Consider the following 17,480-nt stretch of genomic DNA (forward strand, 5'->3'; position numbering starts at 1 on the left):
TCACTCACAGTTGAAAAATGTACGGGTGTGGTCCACCAGTCATGCCCGCAGGTAAAGTTGCGGGTGTGATTGGGGATGGAATCTCAAGACCTTAAAGTAATTTACTGGATTAATATAACATAACTGTAAATTAAAAATAAAATAAATAAAAAACATAACTGAAATAGAAAACGAAAATTTCAAACTCAGAAATCTTACATTTCCAATTTCAACTGATATTAGTAGAAAATGATATAAAATGGTATTTAAAATTTTCATCAATAAAAATTCTTGATCTGACAAACTTTATCTGAAGAAAAGTTAAATGCACTGGCCTGTCAAGGAATAAACGGTCTATAATCGTAATGTTTTGAAATTGCTGAAAGTTTAGTTCAACATAATCGGCGCTAGTGGCAACAAGCTAGCGATACATTGTAACAAACATTCCTTTTGGCAATCATGATGTATTGTTGTAATCTAGCGTAATTTATGACGGTATCTATTTTCAATCCATTAATGAAAGCTAGCAGTAGATGATCTATAGCTTCCTAAAGCATGTAGAGGGTAGAGGGAAGTTTTCAATTTCAAGATAATGCATACCATGGGGAAAATAACCGTTCGCATTTAAATATATGGACGGACTAGTCTAACGTTAGAACTTAGATCAAGTCAAAGTAAATCACAATCTCATAATTATTATAGATACGGAAACATTACCTGTCATATCCCAGAAATGTTTTCAGTGTAACTGAATTTCCTTTGACATGCCTCATGATGTTGATGACTTTCAACATAAATGCACTCACTGCATGTGAAGAAGCTCTGAACATGCGCTTTTGGCATAACTCAGGGCCCTGGTTTGCCTTTTTTCATCATTAGCCATTTTTTTCATTTTTTTGGCCAAAATAAATTTTCCTTAGCCACCTTTCTATAATCATTGCCAAAAAAATAGCCAATCACATGCCCTCTACTAATATGCCTAATGCTCTTTCTTGTTCTTCAGGTTACATGCATACAAATAACTTTCAGATGTAAATGTCACACAAGGAATTGTATTTTTATTGGTAACTGAATCTAATATTAAGAATGACAGAGATGTGTCATAAAAATAATGTTTCTCAATCCTCTTCTATACTCTTGACTGTAGAAAATAACATCACTGTTCAACACTAAGTTTATGCATGATTCCTTACACAAAGATTCTCCTCTTTTTGCTGATCACTTATTTACAGAAACTTTTATTAAAATCAAACAACTACTTCAGGGCATTCAGTTTTAACGATTAACAGTTCATTTACACATTCTGTTTTGAGACAGTTCCTTAAAGACGTCGTTAGAATGTTATGCCTGCTGAAGCCACGTTCGATGTCAACTACGTCTTTGCAGTTGCAGTAAACTTGTGATCAGCTGTCAGAAGATGCTTCACAAAGTCAACCAACTTCGGCGCCACCGATGATTTTCAGCATGTCTGAACAGTTTTAAAAAATTTAATCACTCAATTTGAGCCATTTGAATTTAGAAAACCATTCCTGGCAAATCTTTTGCCTCTGCCCAGCACAGGGAGTAGATTTTACGACAGCAGACAAAGTTGTGTTGGGCGTCTTTACCTCGTAATGGGCATCCGTCAAAGTTGGCAGCTGACAAGCTGTACTTATACCACTGCCATCCTTTGTATTTTGTAAAATAATCCCAAAGGCTTATACATTTTCCGCAGCATGAACCGATGGAAAGAAAGCGTGGGTTTGACGCGAAACCTGGATGCAGTTGTATATATGTAATGTAAACAATTATTTGCACTACTTCCGGTGTAGCTTCCTACGAAACTTTCGTCACGCTAAAGCCAGGACTCAATTACGAATTCCTGTAATATACATAAGTCTATAACAGTACAGAATCGTATGCTAGGATAAACTGCCAATTAACACGTTCGCCATTTTTTTCCCGCCATTTTAAAACTTTACTCGCCAGACTCAGTATGTGTTCGCATATGGCGAGGGCCCTGTAACTTCCAAACATGCTCCGTACGGTTAACTTGCATTTCCTGTTTCCAGTTGGATACTGATTGTTGAGAAGTAGGCTTGTTTAGCTAACGTTTATGAAATAAACACATAAATTAATGTCAAGACTACACAAAATAAGCAACATTCAATATAAATTTTTTCTACTTGTAAAAAATTTTACGCAAGTGATTTTTCATGCTCGACTCTGCAGATTTGTCATCGCACTCGTCAAATGTTAGTGACTGCATGCAGTATACTCTACCATACCACATAAAAATAAGAGCGTATTACTATACAATCCCACCAAAATCAGCACTCATGCAACGCTTACAAAATAGAAAATGTATTAGTTTAAATTTAATCAAACCTCTTAAAATAATCTAGATATTTTGGCCAAAGAAAAGACCCAATGATCAAGCTTCAAGAAATCAGTTGCTAAATAACTGCATAGCTTTCTACATAAACAGATTTACTTGAGGACTTTAACTCTGGATTTAGAATGCGACCTAACCCTAAGGCAGCAATAGTTAAAAGTTCTTCTTGCCACTTGACACAACTATCACATTCTTTTTTCAGATATTTAAGCATGTCCTTGGTACTATTAAACAAATTGCCCAATTTGGTTTCAACCAAATTGTCAGATTGCTAACAGTTTGTAAATATAGCATAGGTTTAAAAGTTTTCTAAAGGCTGGCCATCGTTTATAAATGTAAAACACCCTGAAAGAAAATAATTTACATATATATTGTGAATACATATTAAATGCTTTATTAATTTATGAATGTAAGGATACAACAAAATATTTTAGAAAATCCACCAAAAACGTATTGAATGTAAATGGTCATAATTACAGATTTAAGACTGAGATATGAGGTTTGAAGTCAATTACTATCATCCAATATTCAATTGCCTTCCTATTTATTTTCAAGGAATTGGTTTACCTCTAATCTTGCTGATGACATGTTCTTTAGATGTGATGACCTGGTCCATGTCAGTTCTCAACCTGGTATCAAGCTGAACCTTCTGATCCTCACAGTTTACAAGAAGAGAATCGTACTGACTGGTAGTCTGGGCCAAGACTTGCCTGTATACGGCGTCAGAGATCTACAAAAACATTAACTATTAAAAGCATTATTCTCACTCCTCCATCGTGCTGGTGCAAATTTGTGCAATGTACAATCGCATGGAAACTCACAAACATCCAATCCCGCTGCCTCTGCTGCATCTTTCCTTTCAGACGAGGACCAATGGCATTTCTCATTTCAGGATGGAGACTCTCCATCACTAGATTTGCTAGAATCTGGAAAAATACAAACATTTACAATAAGTTTATGGTCCCATATTTTGGCAGGTTTAAGGGCCACTGTCATGAAATGCACGGTTTTTCGTATGTTATTAATGAAAAAAACGGCAGCCGACATAGACCCATGTGTTTTTTCCACCACAAAACATGATTGACGTATACAGCTTTTTGTAACTCCCCCCATGAAAATCCTCTCAAGGGATTTGTTTTTGAGAAGAAGCAGGAAGAGAGGTACATGGTAGAACTGCCCTCAAGTAGACTCATTTCTTTCTATTAGTTTTACCTCCGGGAAGGTAGCCCGTTGTTCCTGCGTGTTAGCCAAAATGCCGGCTCGTTGCATTGCGGGACATTGCTTGAACACTCAGGATGGATTTACCCTTCATAAGTTTGCAAGAGAGCCGGTTCGTCGTGAAAAATGGATTGCACAGGTGCAAAGGACGAGAACTTTGTGGGTTCCAAATGACGGGTGTGTATACAGCTACTAAAAAAAAAAAAAAAAAATAGTTGGGGGGGACGACGGCGTCAGTGTTGTTCATTGCCGCTGCGGAGGTGGATTGGGTGGGGAGGTTGTTTGGCTGTGTGCGGGAGGAGAAAGTGAATGATGTCATATGTATTTTTCATTAAAATATCTACTTTGGAATGTTTATAGGGATGACACTTGACCTTTAAACATCACTGTCTCTCTTTGCCAGTATTTACTTAGAACTTAGTATAAAAGTGTCAATTTCATTTAAAGAAAAAATTTTTGGTTTTTTTTCCATACATGTCCAGAAAAATCCCCTCTGACAGCTACTTCTGTTTGACCCAGTTTTTTATTTTATTAATAGAATATCTATCATCTGCACTTTGGGCATTTAATGGGAGAGCCCACTTGCTTGTTGATCTCACGAGCCGATAACAGATTTTACACACATAATGTTTACAAAGTCAAATTCCAATAAATTCCTCTTTTCCCAAACAGTTTCTCTTTTGATTTGATAAACTGTAAGTCATATAGGGTTAAACCATATCTAGCCATCCATTTGATGAACCGCTCAGCCTCACGAAGGTAACGGGAGTGCTGGAGCCTATCCCAGCCGTCGTCGGGCAGGAGGCAGGGTACACCCTGAACTGGTTGCCAGCCAATCGCAGGGTGTGCAGACAGACAACAGTCACACTCACAATCAATCTCACAGCAATTTAGAGTCTCCAATTAATGCATGTTTTGGGGATATGGGAGAAAATTGGAGTGCCCGGAAAAAACCCATGCAGGCACAGGGAGAACATGCAAACTCCACGCAGTCTTCAGAACTGTGAGGCTAACCTTCTACAGCTGCTCCACTGTGCAACCGATTGAAAGAATATCTTCTCTATATTTATTTATTTTCTTTGGAGTTTGCTTCCGGTCTTCAAGCTGATAGCAGCTTAAACAGAAGGCTCTGACCAGCCCGATTGTAATTAGATAAATCCTGATTTTGGACCGAATGTTGTGAATAGTCGACGTAGGACGCTCCTGGCGACGACTTCAGTGCACTAAAATCACCATCTGTGCAACCTTAGTACCAAAATGGGAGTCGTATCGTTCGCGTTGAAGCAGCACGGCCTAAATTAGCCTAGCTGGGACCGCTAGCAACGAAAGAGTCTGTTTTCCAATATCTACTGAGGAGGAAAACGTCAAACTAGTATCTACATGCCCTCCAAAATCTACGTATCGTATACAATGAGGATAGAGAGTACCAATAAGAAGTTGGGCGAGTGAAAACGGCAACTTAAAGTTGCTTATAGGCCTAGTGTTCCTTAGCTTAGCTTGCTAACGAGACGCGTTTGTGATCAATTTGTGGATGTTGAAGAAACATCTAAAAGTGATTAACTTCATAACTTATACGACGAGGGCCGTGAGGACTTAAGAAATCTAACAAGTCTTATCCACCGTTCATACTCAGTCTGACCAAAAAAATTTAAGGGCTTTTTAGGGGAGACACGAAAAATTTAGGGCCATTGTGGGAAATCAAGAGTAACAAAAAAAGACTCACCCAATGGTGCCATCAACTGTTCTTGGTTCATCAAATATTCTAGTACCTCAGTAGCCCTTGTGGTAGTTCTCATTGATATGACCATTGTCAATGTCTTCACATAACAGTCTACAGAAAAACAGATACTAACTACAATTGCAACTATATACACAAATGTCTTCTACTGATGTCGGTCTCAGCACCCCTACTCTAGCTCCTTGAGCCTACCCAGTGCCTCCTCTATTTGTTGCTGCAGAGGTGCCAAAGTGGCTCTCTTGTCCTTTTCTTTGCCTCTGAGTGCATTGGCTTCGGTGATAAACCTCAGATTCCTCTTTTCTACTGCCTCCTCAGACAGCCTGTCAGCCTTCTCAATAAGCGTTGATATGTCAGTCTCTATTCTGTCTTTTTTGGCTTTGAGGCAGTAGAGATGAAAAGTGGGCAGCGATGCCAAATGTAGCCAGGTACGAAGTCTTCCTTTCCCCACACTGGTAGTTTTTAGCAATGTCAATGTCTGGGAACATGACTGCAAACACTTTCGAATTATTTTCACAAGATTTGTAACTGTAATGGCTGCAGATCACTTTTAAAGTCCACACGATCTCTGCCTTTAACGAGTCCGTCTTCGTGTATTGAACTACGTTCATAAAGCCTGACTTCTGGCTGGTTGAAGATGATGGCTGGACAACTGTAGGTGCGCATGCACTGCTAGTACCACTGCCTGAAGTTGATGCTTCACTATCTTGATATTTTATAAACAGATTCATACCAACGGAAGATGAGAGAGTCTTCGCCAAATCAACATGTCTCCTGTTTTTCCGGTGCGACTCAAGCGCTTTGACTCCCATCTTTTCAAGCTGGTAACTTGCACAGATGGCAGTAAAATATGTGCAGATCTTTTGGATCTCGACGAACCCAGCTCCTAAACTCCTTACTTTCAACCTAAGCTTCTTGAAAAATGCATTTCCCCGTAATACAAGTTGGATCGATGAAAGAACTACGCTACGTCGTAACAAAGACGAAGTGAAATGCCTACTCACGGAAACAAACAATGGAATATCGACAAGATGGCGACTAGTTGTCAACACGGTGAATTCCGTTGACAATTTCCAGCTGTTTTGGACGCCAGACGGATCGCAATTTTTTTTTAATACATTTTTTTTTTTTTTTTTAGGGAGAATTTTGGCGGTAGTGGTCCTCCCTTTGATTTTTTTTTAAATGAAGGCCTTTTTAGGGGCTTGAACGGTTTTCGCAGATTTTTAAGGACTTTTAGGAGCCCCTAAATGCACCTTCGAAAATTTAGGGGTTTTAGGGACTTTTAGGGCCGCGTGCGAACCCTGTTATCTTAGTACCCAAATTGGTGCCGTATTGTTCGCGTTGAACCTGCTCGGCCCAAGTTAGCCTCGTGCGCTAACGTTATTACCTACGTAGAGTCTACAACCCTCGTTGGACCAAACATCAACCGTCGACTCAAACTTCAACTACTCGTGAGGGGTATTGTAGTTTGAATCCCCTCCATCTACGTATCCTTTAAATCTCCATATCCTTTATATTTTTTAACACAGGTGTGATTTGTGTACCTTATGTGCTGACTGTGTTTATTGTAATTGCTTTCATTTGACCTTAACTTTAACATAGAGTAGGTAGTATGTAAAATGTGTATCTTTTGTGCTGTTTATTTGATTGCTTCTTTTTGATGATCTGCAGCCCGTTGGGCAGCACATTATTGTGCTACCTGTCAGTCGGTCCCAAGCCCGGATAAATGCAGAGTGTTGCGTCAGGAAGCGCATCTGTCGTAAAACTGTGCCAAACATATATGAGCGTTCATCATATGAATTCTACAACAGTTAGGTCGTGGCTCAGAAGTGAGACTGGCTCTAGATGGACAGGAAGAGGTCCCAGAAGACTACTGCCAAGGTATTCAGAGAGGCAGGCAGGAGAGTACTTGGGGTGTCTTCTGGTAGGAAAGGGGAGAAGGAGACTTGGTGGTGGAACCCAAAAAAAAAAATAAGTCATCCGAGGTAAGAGATAAGCGAAAAAGAAGTGGGACATAGAGAGGACTGAGGAGAGGCGTAAGGAATATATTGAGATGCGTCGTAGGGTAGGGGTAGAGGTGGCAAAACCTAAACAAGAGACATATGACGACATGTACTCCAGGTTGGATATGAAAGAAAGAAAAGAAGCACTACAGGTTGGCCGGACAGTGATAGAAATGGGAAGGATGTGCAGCAAGTAAAGGTGATTAAGGATAGTGATGGAAATATGTTGACTGGTGGCAGTAGTGTACTCAGTAGATGGAAGAAGTACTTTGAGAAGTTAATGAATGAAGAAAATGGGAGAGAAAGTATAGTAAAAGAGGCAAGCGTGAATGACGGGGAAGTGGGTTTGATTAGTAAGGGAGAAGTTAGAAAGCCACTAATCAGAATGAAAAATGGAAAGACAGTTGGTCCCGATGACATACCAGTGGAGGTATGGAAGCAATTTGGTGAGGTGGCCGTGGAGTTTTTGACCAAATTATTCAATAGAATACTAGCGGGAGAGAAGATCCCAGAAGAGTGGAGGAAAAGTGTGCTCGTCCCCATTTTTAAGAACAAAGGCGATGTTCAGAACTGTGCAAACTATAGAGGAATAAAGATGATGAGCCACACAATGAAGTTATAGGAAAGAGTAGTGGAGGCTAAACTCAGGACAGAAGTAAGCATCTGCGAGCAACAGTATGGTTTCATGCCTAGAAAGAGTACCACTACCACAGATGCACTATTTGCCTTGAGGATGCTCGTAGAAAAGTAGAGAGAAGGTCAGAAGGAGCTACATTGTATCTTTGTAGACCTAGAGAAAGCTTATGACAGAGTACCAAGAGAGGAACTGTGGTACTGCATGCGCAAGTCTGGTGTAGCGGATATGTTAAATATGTTAGAATAGTACAGGACATGTATGAGGGCAGCAGAACAGCGGTGAGATGTGCCGTAGCTGTGTCAGAAGAATTTAAGGTGGAGGTGGGACTGCATCAGCGTTCCACGCTGAGCCCCTTCATGTTTGCGGTAGTAATGGATAGGCTGATAGATTAGGTTAGACTGGATTCCCTTTGGACCGTGATGTTCGCAGAGGATATTGTGATCTACAAGTGAAAGCAGGGAGAAGCTGGAGGAGCAGTTAGAAAGATGGAGGTATGCACTGGAAAGGAGAGGAATGAAGATTAGCTGAAGTAAAACAGAATATATATGCGTGAATGAGAGGGGCGGAGGAAGAGTGAAGCTCCAGGGAGTAGCGATAGCGAAGATGGACGACTTCAAATATTTGGGGTCAACAATACAGAGCAATGGTGTGGTAACGAAGTGAAGAAACGGGTCAAAGCGGTGTGGAACAGTTGGCGGAAGTGTCTGTGACAGAAGAGTATCCGCCAGGTTGAAGGGCAAAGTTTATAAAAGAAATGATGTTGAGGTTCTCTCCGGGAGTGAGCAGGTTGGATAGGATTATAAATGAGCTCAATAGACAACAGCCAAAATTTTGATGTTTTAGAGACAAGGTTAGTGAGAACAGACTGAGATGGTTTTGACATGTCCAGAGGCGAGAGAGTGAGTATTTTGGTAGAAGGGTGCTCAGGATGGAGCTGCCAGGCAAACGCGCAGGAGGACAACCAAAGAAAAGGTTGATGGATGTTGTGAGGGAGGACATGAGGACAGTGGGTGTTAAAGCGGAGGATGCACAAGATAGGCTTAGATGGAAAAAAATGACATCCTGTGGCGACCCCTAATGGGACAAGCTGAAAGAAAAAAAGATTCATTTCTTTTCTTTTCACACCTATAGGTAAGAGTTCTGTATAAATCCAGTCAGAAATAAAATGGAAACAGAGGGGAATTTCAGGTTGTAGTTTTTCTCTATGATTTTATACATTGAAAAATGCCCAGTACAACACATTTCAAATGTAAAGCACATGGTTTTTTGTCACTAACCACAATGAAAAAATTTACAAATATCTTATCTAGCAGAAATATTATACACGGTTTTGAGTCTATACGTTGTATGGGTTGTTTTCACTGACGTCACATTTTTTGCTTAATTAACAATACACCAATGCGCGCCACCATTTAACCTCCCAACCTAACGGCAGCCAGTGTGGCAGCCTCCGGAATGCTCTCTGTTAATGTTTGTGTTTTTGTGTTTCACGGGCATCTCGGGACTTAAGTACACAAGAGAGGACTTGCTAACCATCAGCGAGCCTTCTTCTGATTTTTTTTCGAGAACTCTTGCCGATTCGCTGAAGCTTTTCCCAGAGTTGCTAGTCGGCGTTCTCTTCAAAGCCTCACGACGAAGAGGGTGTCGAACCGGGATACAAGTCCGCCTTCGAAAGCGGGGACATCTTCTAACGCTTCCAACGATCCATCTTGCGGAACCTACGCACCCTAGCCAATTAAACGGATTAACTTAAGCTTCTGATTAAAACCTCCAAAGACTTTGGACGTTCTGTGGCTCTGTGCTTCACGGAGACATGGCTTTGTGGACGAGTGCCCGACGCTGCTATCATGCTCCCAGCTTCAACCTCCATCGTGCTGATCGTGTCCTAGAGCTAACAATCTCAATTGATACTCTTTTCAGAAGGCCAACATTACAGTTAAGATCCTTTTTTGTTAGTGACTTGAAAGATTCGAGAATTTTGTGAAATGCTGGATGTTTATTCTTGTCTTTCTGCCATTGTCATCAAATTTTAAACAAATAATAAACATTTCACTTTGCTTGTGGTGAACTAATTTACAATATACAAATGGAGTTTGCCTCAATATTAAGAAAAGCATTTCCATAATTAGTTGTTCCGACAGGATCTGCGTTAGTCCCTTCTGCACCTCTGGACATCGACTACCACGCAAAAACTACGGCAATCCATTAGGCCAAACTGTCTCTGCGTCATTTGCGTTGCCTCCCACAGCAAACTATGGCAAACCCACTAGGACAAACATTCTTTGCATGACAGAAAGCACATGTACAGTATGTCATTATGAGGGCTCAGTGAGCCATATACAACCACCAAAACAGCCAGGTATGGCTCGCGAACCATAGGTTCCCGACCCCAAGTCTAGTGTATCAACAACAGCAAGTAGATAACAGAAGCATTCCATAGACCCAGAGAAGAGCCAGTAAGTGAGGGAAAGAATTATTTACAGAATTATTCAGGTGGTCTTTTAGAAAACTGAAAGGGATTGATTCAAAAGGAGAGACCCAGTCAACAGTATGCCTAACCTTTTGCATACTGTTAATGCACAGGGGTCGAGGATGACTGGTATTTCTGACATTCTCTCCTACATTTATGTATTAATGCCCTCTTGTCTGAAAGTCTCTGTAGTTTGTGTGCACAAGATGCAGAAAATGCCTTTTTTGTTTCTTTGGACAGGGATTTTACCTTTGTACTGTATTGATAATTTTCTACCATTTCATCATTTGAGGTAAACCAAGTACAGAGAAAGACTTGGCTATATGTTTAGGGAAGGCATTCAGCATGAACTGCCTTATAGGAGGTAAAACTAAATTAATCTTTTAAAATGTATAATTTATGTATTTAATCCACATTTTGTCATTTTAAATACATGGCTTGCTTTAAAGAGAAAAATTACTTCAGTAAAATAAAACAGGTGCCAGAATGAAAGGTTTTGCAAAGTACAGTGTGTTCCAAAACGGACAAACGGTCCAGACCTGGAAAACCCTCATCAAGATGGTACAAGAGATTCCTGACAATTTTTTTTAAAAGATTTACTATGCTCTAAATCAATGTCTGGTCAACCCTGTACTGATCAGTGATATCCAGTCAATCACAGAGCTGATACATACAGATAAACCCCCATTCACACCAACAGCTATTCAGTCTTCAGTGAACCAAACATTTGGTTGTCAAACATTAATCGGAACTGTACATACTTTTGGACCGTAGGAGGAAGCGAGAGTTAACGGAAAACTCTTGTAAGCGCAGTGTTAACATGCACCATGAATCAAAGTCAGCAAAGACCTAGAGAATGTCCAACCTGTGGAGGAGTTCCACACATCATATCCCAGGTTCCATAGTGTCCTTTGCCCTGTCTATGAAGTCTCACACTGTCAGTGAAGGCTGGCGTTTGAACAGTGCAGTCTTCTGGGAGACCTGAGTGTCAGAGGGAAGCAATTAGAAGATCTAATGAAAAAACATTCTTCTGAAAAGACGAAGAATAAAATAAAATCATTTCCTTTTCTGAGCCGCTTGTCCTCACGAGGGTCACAGGACTGCTGGAGCCAATCTCAACAATTATTTATTATTATTATTATTCTATTTTATTGCACCTTGTGAAGAAGCACTCATCATTTCATTGTATGCACAGCATATAATGACAATAAAGGCTTTTTATCGGGCAGGAGGCGGGGTTCTCCGTGAACTGGTTGCCACCCAATCGCAGGGCACATGGAGAGAGACACACTCACATTCACACGTAGGGGCAATTTAGAGTCCAACCAAATTATTTCAGTTATTAATTTTTTTCCTCTCAAAAAGATAATTTTTCTCCAAATTGGGCGTATAAGTCAAATTAATGGCAGAAAAAGTTTTGAAAATACTGGTCTTAGTCTAATTATTTTTTATACCACAAAAATCTGGCATTTTGAACTGGGGTATGTATGTCAACTTTTTAAATCCACAGTATAGTACATGGTGAAGCAAGGTGAGACATCTTTGACTAATATATTTAGAGAGGATATAAAATGTATGAATTACATTCAGGATCTGGCCATTTAAAAAAAATCACATTTTTCCATAAGTGATGACACGATGAATCTTTGAGTCGTGAGAACATATCTAGCAGCTTGAACTTGAGTATCACACAAAAAAATGTCTGTCATACTTCTCAAAAGAGGAAGATTTTTTTTTCCGTGGACACGATTCACATGGTTACTGACACACCCAAATAAGAGGGATGTAAGAACTGTGCTAAAACAGCAAGTTCTGTGTGTTTTTAGGAAGTTAATGTCATGTGATTATTACTTTGATGTGATGAGATTTAACTGGGTATGGGTGGGGGGGCAGTTGTTTTTCCACGATCATAGAATACAGGACATTGATGGAAGCCATACATCCCTTACAGACACTGATGATTATTATAGTTATTAGTTTAGCCTCACAAGATATTACAGTATTCTCTAAAAATACCAGTTAAATTTTGTTATGACACATAAAGAATAAAGTGTATGCTTCAACCCACTCTGAAATCTTTACATTTGGTAATAAATCAAGTTATTTTACAAGGACTAAACACACTGTCCTTTACTATTGCAACGTTAACACTGTATTTACATTTCATAGTGGAAGAAAATATATATTTCGAAATGTATGCTATGAATAGATACCAAACTGTGGCTTTTATTTGAATTCCCTGAATGGTTCTAATTCCTTTGTCACATAAAACTCAAGTTCAAACTAATAAAGGGCGAATGTTGTGATTCCAGGTTTGTGAGTCAGAGGAGGCTGACAAAGTCAGGAAGTGAGTAAGGAATTGTTAGGAGGAGGGGGGAGGGTGAGACCGACAGGAAGCTGGCCCTCCCCGATAACTTTGCAGTGATTGGTGAAAGGGGCCAGTGGAAGATGGTCTTGGGGAAAGCTTACATGTAAATGCTACATTTTGAAGAATAAAACAAACGGACATGTAAGGAGGTAACACTCCATATCAGGGAAAGCTTTGATGTCAATGTTTTCCCTCTGACAGTTACTGTACTGAAGCGACTTCCCAATTGAAATTGTTTAAAAAATAAAAAACGAAAAAAAAGTATTATGCCGCACTACCTGTTTGTGACCAAATGGTCCACCCCAACAAGACACACACCAAGTGAACTTTGAAACGAGCTTTTCCCTACTTAACATTCATTACAAACATCTGCAGCACGTGAAGCTGAAGCAGGAAGGGAAAGCAGCAACTTTGAAAGTTTCGTATTTAACTTCAGGAAATACGCACCTCAAATAACCCTATGGATGTCTAAATAATTGCTTTGTGATGAAGTGAGGCAAGCAATATCTAAGATGATATTTGTTGCTCATAACTTGTGAGAAAATTGTGGTATAAAAATGATACACAGTGCAGGTCAGACCTGTTTCAGCTCAGAGCCTCGATCAAGTTTTATTGACTGTTGCATTGTTTTCACAGGCTGCAGGGGAAAAAAATGCAAGCGTTATCTTGTTTGTTTTGGTTAATAATTGCATTTGCTAATGTAGTATTGAGGTTGGACTAACATTTTCTTAACCCTGCATTTTCTTATTATTAATGTGAGATATCTTTTTACGTCTAACATAATTTTTTGGTCGCTCTGCCAAGCAGTTTGAATCGCTAGAATATATACTGGCTCTGCAGTGTCTTTGAGCGCACTGTGTGTATGAATAGAACATGTGGTAGGACTTATCACGGCATATATTTTGAGGTATTTCCCAACTTGCCAAGTTTACTGCACTCTATTTGGTGTGATATTCAGCAAAATTTTCCCAGGCCTTTAAAGGCATCATTCTACAACGTCAACTAGTTATGTTTCAATCAAGCCAATCAATTCAAGGCCTCCAACTACTTGGATGCACATGTTAAACAGTTTAATAGTATTTACCTTTATAATAACATGTTTAGGTGTCAGAGAGGTGGTCCAGAGATTTTACTTCTCTAATGTAGCAAAATATATTAACCAAATGATGTGAAGGATCTCCCAATACTGGGATACAATGCCACAAATAAACATTGTTAAAACGGTATCTTGTAAGTCCAGAAACTCAAACTTAGCTCAGTAACTTTCACTAAATATGTGGACACAATTCTTCATAGTTCTTTTTTTTTTTTTTAAAAAGGAAAGAAATCCTTACAGTTGTCACCCAAATAATTTGAAACTTACAAAACCCAAACCCAATAAAGTTGGGATGAGTGAAATAAAAAGATTATACAATGATTTGAAAATCATGTTCAACCCATTTCAATATTTATTTTCAAACTGATAAACGTTATTGTTTTAGCAAATGTTCATTAACTTTGAATTTTATGTCTGCAACACATTCCGAAAAAACAACAAATGGCAAAAAAAAAAAAAAAAAAAAAAAAAAAAAAGACTAAGAAAGTTGAGCAATGCTCATCAAATGCCTGTTTGGAACATGGTGAACAGGCTAAGTGGGAGGAGGTGGACGCCATCATTTGACATAAAAAGAGCTACCCTGAATTGCTCAGCCATTCACAAAAATCGATGGGGCGAGGTTCACCTTTTTGTGAAAAGTGCATGAGAATATAGTCAAACAGTTTAAGGACAATGTTCCTCAATGTACAGATGCGAGGAATTCAGGGATTTCATCATCTACGATCCATAATATTCTCAAAAGGTTCAGGGAGTTTGGCGAGATTACTGGATGTACAGTAAGTGGCAATGATGAAACCCAACGTTGAATCCCCACGATCTTCGACCCTGCACTGCATCAAAAATCGACAATGTGTAAATGATATCACGGGGCTCAGGAACAATTCAGAAAAACAATGTCAGTAAATATAGTTTGCCGTTACAGTTGTAACTGCAACTTAAAAGTCAACTAGGCAAAGTGAAAGCCAATTATCAACAACATCCAAAAATGTCGCTGGTTTATCTGGGCCCGAGTTCATCAAAGATCTAAGGACGCAAAGTGGAAAAGTGTTCTGTGATCCAATAGGTTCACAAGTCCATATGGTACTTTTAGCTTAATGTTTTGTTGTACAAGGCATTCTCTGAAACCAAAACAATTTTTGTAATGGTCCTTACACCTATCAAGTATTTTGACCCGTTCCTCATGGTTGGAAAGATGCATTCTCCACACAGGATTCTTTCGGCTTGTCCCTTTCGGGGTCGCCACAGCGTGTCATCTCAGATGAACGCATATATGTTTTTCTGCTTAATTCACAAAAAAGGACTCATAGAAGGACACTTCAGAATTATCCTATGCTTTTGTCTCAGCCAATCTTGGCTGTCTTTTGGGTGATTATCTTGTTGAAAGACTCAAAACCTGTGACTAAGAGCAAGCTTTCTGACATTAGACAGCTTATTTCTCCAGAGAATGTGTTTATAAGGCTCTAGATTTCACTGTATCCACCACAAATTCAAGACACCCTGGTCAAGACATACCAAAGCAGCCCCAGAGCCTCCTGCATCTTTCACATGAACGTTTTTTTTTTTCCTAGGCAAGCCTCAACTCATCTTGGAGTTGAACTTATAATTTATTTTGAGAGCGCTTTCATTGCCATTGACATTATCTGTGTCTTCAATTTATCATCTATGTTCCGCTTGCAGCTACCGGTACATCCTGGGAGATCCTTAAACCTTAATTGTGCAACTACAGTCACGGGAACGTCAAGTTGATTTAAAAGTGTAATGTAGCATTCCCCTTTTAAATGTTTGTCTAAAATTAGCTTTTTATATTTGCCATCTCTCTTCTGTGCTTTCTGTGGTCCATGTTTATAGTTTCACACTATTGTAGGGGTAGTATCATTTTTGTCCAAGCTTGTGTCCTTAATTTCTTAAAATTACTTATTTGAAACAATTCATAAGCAATGTCTGATTTTCATTGGTTATTTTTCAGTTTGTATTTTTTTAATGGGTTTTTTTTGTTGACTATTGTGGCTTTTTGCTTCATTAAAAGAGGGATACCAACAAGTTTGTTCATGTCTAGTTTAGAAGCAGCATTCTTTATCCATATCCTGTAAATATTTTTTTTTAAAAAAAACCTCTATTCATGCTATCCACATAGTCATTCTGAAATCTGTGTATAAGGGCACAAGGAAAGCAATTAAGTTCAAGTAGCAGCAGGGGGCGGAGACTTCACTGTGATTGATGGTGTTCTGGAAGCCCTTTGGAGCTCATTGCAGCCTCTAACAACAAATTTGAGGCCATGGTGAATCAGAGTGTAGACCAAACTATGCTATGTTGGTCTCAGTGAGAAGTCAAAGTTAGAAAAAGGCAATGCAACATAAGAATAAATGATGTGTTCCTAGCACACATTTAACACACTGTAATGGTCACATAAATGAACTTTTTTTCAGCTAGCAAGAAATTAAGCTTACAGTATGTATCTTGCAGTCTGGTTTTTCTTCCAAGGACAATTCACACAGCCAAATACTTCAACGAAATGTGCTGCAGGTTAATGAGTTCGGTCTACTTGTTGTGGTCGTTGAATGTGCTCCCTTACATACCAGAAAAGCACACATTTGGGTCAACTCGTGATGTTCCTTTTCAGCAGGATACTCGCTGCTACCGTTTAATTCTGTGGTGTACATTCATAGTGACTGGTTGACCAATCACGCTCTAGCTTTTTGGGTGATTGTCATTCGTCAAAAGAAACAATTAGCAGGGCACTTTGCAATTCATTCTAGTTTTTGGAACGCTATTCAGGACTCTGCTGTATTCAAGTTATTTTTAACTCATTAACAGACCAATAGTATCAGGCTTAAAAGTGACATTTTTTTTTTTTTTACTTTACCATGTAGTCTGCAGCTATCGGTTGATTTCCTATGAAGGATGTACTCTATATCATGAATGATCAACGCTACCTTTGGAAAAGCTCTTTCAAAATTACTGCTAGCATTGCATGCAACAACTGAAACAACACGGCCTGCGAATGACCATAAACTGCATGCAACGTCCACCTAAACAGAGAACCTTTTACCACATGCATTACAAGAGGTAGATTTTACTATAGCTCAAGCAAGGTTTAGACTGGGAAAACCTGATAGCCTGTGAAGACCATGTAGGCTGACATACACTGAGCTAATGAATTTTTATTTCTTTCTTTTAAATGGATTACAGTTTTATTTGCATCATTTGTCATGCATTATACTGATGAAAAATGAGTGAAACCTAGCTCAAAATGGTCGTATGATGAGCCAGATAATCGACAGTCAGTCAGTGAGTATGAGGACGACATATTGAAAATTTTAAGTATGTTCGTTTTGTGTAACCATGTCGTGAGGGTGTTTTTTTAATTTTTGCATATGTGCTTGTGTCGCTTTTCCTTGTTGAGTTTTCTGTCTGACAGTTGGTAATGATTTGGATGCCATTAGTGGAACCTCACCGACTAGAACATACTGTACAAGATCTGCAGGTCAAGTCATGGGTCTTTGAGGCTCCGTACAGTGTACGCTTCCAAGTGTTGACTTTCAAATCAGACACACTCATGCAGTGTGAGTTAATAGTGTGACAAAATATCTGCTTGAATGG

The 17,480-nt window shown here is 39.2% G+C and overlaps 1 protein-coding gene across 3 annotated transcripts in view; it reads right to left on the reverse strand.

Annotated features, from left to right (window-relative positions):
• The window catches only part of niban2a (niban apoptosis regulator 2a), a 59,102-nt gene that overhangs the window by 6,514 nt on the left and 35,108 nt on the right, over positions 1–17,480 (reverse strand). For all 3 annotated transcript variants that reach the window (XM_061800609.1, XM_061800610.1, XM_061800611.1), the window contains 3 exons: positions 11,282–11,397; positions 3,175–3,279; positions 2,921–3,083 (listed from right to left, as the gene is read on the reverse strand). In XM_061800609.1, coding sequence (XP_061656593.1) covers positions 2,921–3,083; positions 3,175–3,279; positions 11,282–11,397 — 384 coding nt within the window. The remainder of the gene's footprint in view (positions 1–2,920; positions 3,084–3,174; positions 3,280–11,281; positions 11,398–17,480) is intronic.

The sequence above is a fragment of the Syngnathoides biaculeatus genome, chromosome 17 (genome assembly GCF_019802595.1).
Source record: "Syngnathoides biaculeatus isolate LvHL_M chromosome 17, ASM1980259v1, whole genome shotgun sequence".
In the NCBI taxonomy this organism is placed as follows: Eukaryota; Metazoa; Chordata; class Actinopteri; order Syngnathiformes; family Syngnathidae; genus Syngnathoides; species Syngnathoides biaculeatus.